The following is a 4,464-nucleotide window of genomic DNA, read 5'->3' as shown; positions in this document are numbered from 1 at the left end:
GTTCCTATATGAAACTGCTAGCAACGAGGTCTCTTGATTATTTTGAGTAAGCGGGTCATGATTTCTGGAAAGAGACATTGCTGTTGAGATTTTCAAATATATATAATTTTTGTTGCTTTAAGCAACAAGAGCAGAGCGCCGTCTCGTTCCATGATACTGGAGAGAAGGCGGACATTTCCACAGTACATCTCAAACACTATGCTGTGTCTCAAAATCGCATACTTCTGTACTTACACTGACTATTTTGAGTGCATAAGTGCGTATGGAAAAATGCAGTGCACTTTGAGTGGTGCACTTAAAACGGTCAAGAAATTGAGTGTGGAACTATGGACCCTCAATGGTCGCCATCTTGGCTATGTAGCCGAAGGGAAGGGACCACTTTTCAAACTGGAAATAGCGGCAGAGGACTGTGTGACGTCGCTGCACTGTACAAATACATGTGTTTTTTGCACTAAGCACCACTATACTGTTGTCAGGTATAAGCCAGCAGTATGTTTATTGGGTTAATTTAGCAGTCTAATGATTTGCGAACGATAACACAAATGCTAATGCTAGTTTGCTAACTAGCTAATTTGCGGTCGTCATTTCCGGTGAGTGCACAATGGGCGTGTTTGGTTTGAGACAACACTACGCTGTCAAAATCTGCGCACTACGCCAATGAGTACATAGTGCGCACAGTATACTACATATAAGTGTACTAATGGAAGTATGTGTTTTGAGACACATTAGTAACTCATACCAAAACTTCAGGTGAGAGGAAAAATAATGTATTTTTTAAATTCGGAGTAAGCTGTCCTTTTAAAGAAAGTTAGTTTGATAAACTGATTAATTCTGTCATTTAGGACTCGGTGCTCCCGATTGTCTGAAAGACAGACACAACTATCCTGTGGTTGCATTAAAGTTGCCTTTGAAAGACATTTAATTGCCATGGTAAAAGATTACTTCCTCTGTGATGCTTTCCCCAGGAAACTCATCCTCCTCCTGAATAAATAACACACACTGAGAGGTAACAAGAGATCAGCCACTTTTATTTAGAAAGAGTCCCAAAAAATAAACAAGTTAGCACACATTCCATATACAAAATGTCAGTGAGAATAGCCTGAATATGCCATGAAATTGATAAGCAACTACGGTATATGTTTCTATTGTCGATTACAAAAACAACAGTGATAGTAATAGTACAGTTCTCCGCCCTTTGTGTTGCAGTGGAGGACTCGTCAAGTCAAATTCATAAAATAAAATAACATAAAAAAGGTGTTTCGTTATTAGAAGTGCTTGTCTGTATAAGTTTTGTAAGTAACTTATTATAAGACTGCATAACTTAAGAAAATAATACTGTACTTTCTGAATAAGAAACGGAATTTAGTATTGAATGGAAGCAGAGTAGCTTTGACGCCATCATGAAAAGGGGCTATAATTTTTCATATTCAAACTTTTTATATAAAATATATGTATATATGTATATATTGTATATATGTCTAACATTGTATTTCCAATTTCAAACAATTAACCTCACAACTTCAACATTGAAATGAAAACGCATGTTTGGCAGTAATGAAATCAACTTATTTGCGGCAACAACATGCAACTGGTGCTACTTTATTGTCAGATCAATGCAAAATACATGGAGACTGGAAAACAAAGCGTAAAGGCTATTGTATTAGCACTGTCATTGCCACCAACTGTACATCTAGTTACAAAAGTTACAGAATGTATCATTTACATTCACTGAGATGACAGTGATCGATTATATTAAGACTATATTCATATCTACTGGCACTAGAATTTGGCACTCTTACTTATTTGGCATTTGAAAAACCACCACGTGAACCATGTGGAATGTTGATGCCTCTTTTTGATGTCACTTCAACATGTGATGCGATAATACCACACCAGACTATTTTTTTTTTGTTTTGCATTCATGGGGTGTAAACAGGTCAATTTCCTCTTGAAAGTAAGAACAACCCTGGTTCTCGTCAGAAAAAACACAAACAACGAAAGCACTGAAGCAAACGAGGAGACAAAAGTAGAAAGCAAAATTCGCTGCAACAACTCTAACAAGAAAAAACATAGAAGGATTGATTCCAAATGTCAAGCATTGACATATATTTCATATCAACACCAAATGTTAAAGAATAAAATATACAGGAAAGTTTAGAATAGGAATTAATTACATGATTTCAACATCTCAGCCCCATATGCAATGTATTTGGCTTTAAAAATATGGAACTAGAAGCTGTTTTAGTATTTTTTTTTTCTGTCTTAATACTCACACATTAAGATGTTTATATCCAACCAGTATGTAAGCAAGTTTATTTAAAAGCTATTTTGTGAAAATACATAAAAATATTTTTTTTTTCCCAATAAACTTTTTTCTAGATTTTCTTAGAAAAAAAAAAGACAATTTCACATCTTAATGCAGATGATATCAAGTGTGCTTGGAAATCCTGTTCGGCGGTGGCGGCTACAGAAACAGTGACATCTTCTCCTGACGCACACACGCGCACACACACACTCACACTCCTCACATACACACAAACACAGTTGAGATGACTGAAACTCCCAGAAGCAGCCGTCATTCAAGCCCTCGTTCCCGTCTCAGTCCAGTCCAGACAGTCAGACGGGAAAGCGTGGTGTCATCAGTTTAGAAAAAAAGGAGCCTCCCTTTTATATTCCGAGATGTAATTCCACCCAGAGAGAGGGAGTTGTTGTATACGGTGAGAAACAGAGACAGAGCGCAACAATACAAGTCTTTGTGAGACACAAAATGAAGCCTCCATCTCCTACCTTTTCCTTTTTCACCAGACAGAGACAGAAAAAGCGCCAGAACAGAATGAAGGAGGGCAGGACAGGGGAAAAAAAAAGAATCACTCTATTGAAACCATTGTAAGGCACTCAGAAGTTTCTCATTGATCAGGACAGATCTGTCAGGCTGACGTTTAGTCCCATGTCAGGTCTCACGTAAGGGACGGCGTGGACAGCTTTAGGAAACTCTGGAGTCATCACCCGACCATTCTCCCCAGTACTCCCAGTGACGGAAAGTCTCGCTTTGTTCCTCATGGCGTCCCCAAAGGTCATCTAAGCACACAGAAGTCACATTCGCGCGCAGACACAGGCGTACATTAACACATTCACACACACAGAATCCATACACAAACAAGGAAGCAACATGTTAGGTTAGAGCATCTCCAAACCTGTAAGCTTAAAAGATTATAAATGTTCAAAACATGACGATGGAGATGAGAACTAAATATGATCTCCATGGATAACACAATGCGAGATTCAAATGATCATGTAAAGGCTTATGCATGGTCATTGCAAGCATTATTGTTGAAATGTGTTACTAGGACAGAGGTATTAACAAGCATGGCCATCAACAGTCATACATGAAAATGGTTTCAAATTGCAAGGAAACTTAAATGGACAAACACAGATTAAATCTTTAAAAAGGGGGGATATCTCTCTCTCTCAATAAATCATAAATCACCAGTACATACGATCCTTTGGCCAACCTCTTCATTCACTAACACTGAAGGATGGAACGGATGGAGCCAAAAAAGCGTGCATTTGGGGGGAATTTATGAAAACCTCGTTCCCTACCCCCTAAATTTTTACACTTTCGATCCCATATACGTTGTAACCTTCCTTATAAGTTGCAAAATTCTGTGAATTCTGCGAGGAAGTTGGGTTAATATTCTGTGCATTCTTTGCCACCTTCATTCGTTTCGCCTCGGCTCGGGACTTGTAACAGAACTCAATCAAGGCCACCAGCATGGCCAAACCGAGTCCTCCGACCAGAATGTAGAAGACCCCAGCCACGTTGCTCAGGCTGAGGGCGCTCGTCTTCTCCTGCGAAATGCACATGAAAGAGGGGTCAGCGACGGGGCAAGGGTGAAAGATCAAGATTTTTAAAAAATGCACACGAACAAAAACGATCACATCCACGACAAAAAAATAAATATGCACAAAAATGCACCACTATATATAATAATAATACAATTTTTAACAGCCAGTATTATCTAAAAAGCACAGAAAGGAACAAGACATAACACACAGGTGCTTTTTTCATTTGGGGTAGATTTAAGCAATGTAGTGGGTAAGGTTAGTATTGTAATCAGAATGGAATGCAGCAGCAGTTTTTATGCAGCGCATTAAAGTCTATGTGTTGTGGATCTACGTCAGAGAATTTGTACTGTACGGACCATTTACATGGGTTGCCCATTACAAAGGGCTAAGCTGTTACAAACGTGCTCAAAGACTTTTACTTATAGACAGAGACAAGAAGGAAGACAGCTTAGTGATAAACCAATTGGGGGTCTGACACATACAGTACAGTGAGCTTCCTTTAGCCTTTAAAACACCCATGTATTCATTTCAGGTGGACGCCGAATGGATACATAGGGCTCTACCTGTTCAAAGTGGTGCACAATAAATCTGTGTGTGGAAAACATGACAGCCATAGAC

The 4,464-nt window shown here is 38.8% G+C and overlaps 1 protein-coding gene across 5 annotated transcripts in view; it reads right to left on the bottom strand.

Moving 5' to 3' along the window:
• Positions 1-1,011: 1,011 nt before the first annotated feature.
• The window catches only part of gria2b (glutamate receptor, ionotropic, AMPA 2b), an 83,654-nt gene continuing 80,201 nt past the window's right edge, over positions 1,012-4,464 (bottom strand). For 2 of the 5 annotated variants that reach the window (XM_033632633.2, XM_033632634.2), the window contains exons 15-16: positions 3,715-3,849; positions 1,012-3,078 (exon numbers count right to left, since the gene is read on the bottom strand). In XM_033632633.2, the coding sequence (XP_033488524.1) occupies positions 2,914-3,078; positions 3,715-3,849 (300 nt within the window). In that variant the 3' untranslated portion in view covers positions 1,012-2,913. Of the gene's footprint in view, positions 3,850-4,464 lie in introns of all 5 variants that reach the window. The other 3 variants (XM_033632635.2, XM_078169505.1, XR_013491842.1) reach the window with 3 other exon arrangements.

This window comes from Epinephelus lanceolatus, chromosome 7 (genome assembly GCF_041903045.1).
Source record: "Epinephelus lanceolatus isolate andai-2023 chromosome 7, ASM4190304v1, whole genome shotgun sequence".
Classification (NCBI taxonomy): Eukaryota; Metazoa; Chordata; class Actinopteri; order Perciformes; family Serranidae; genus Epinephelus; species Epinephelus lanceolatus.
Note: the sequence above shows the minus strand (reverse complement) of the source record. Positions and strands in the feature narration are given on the sequence as shown.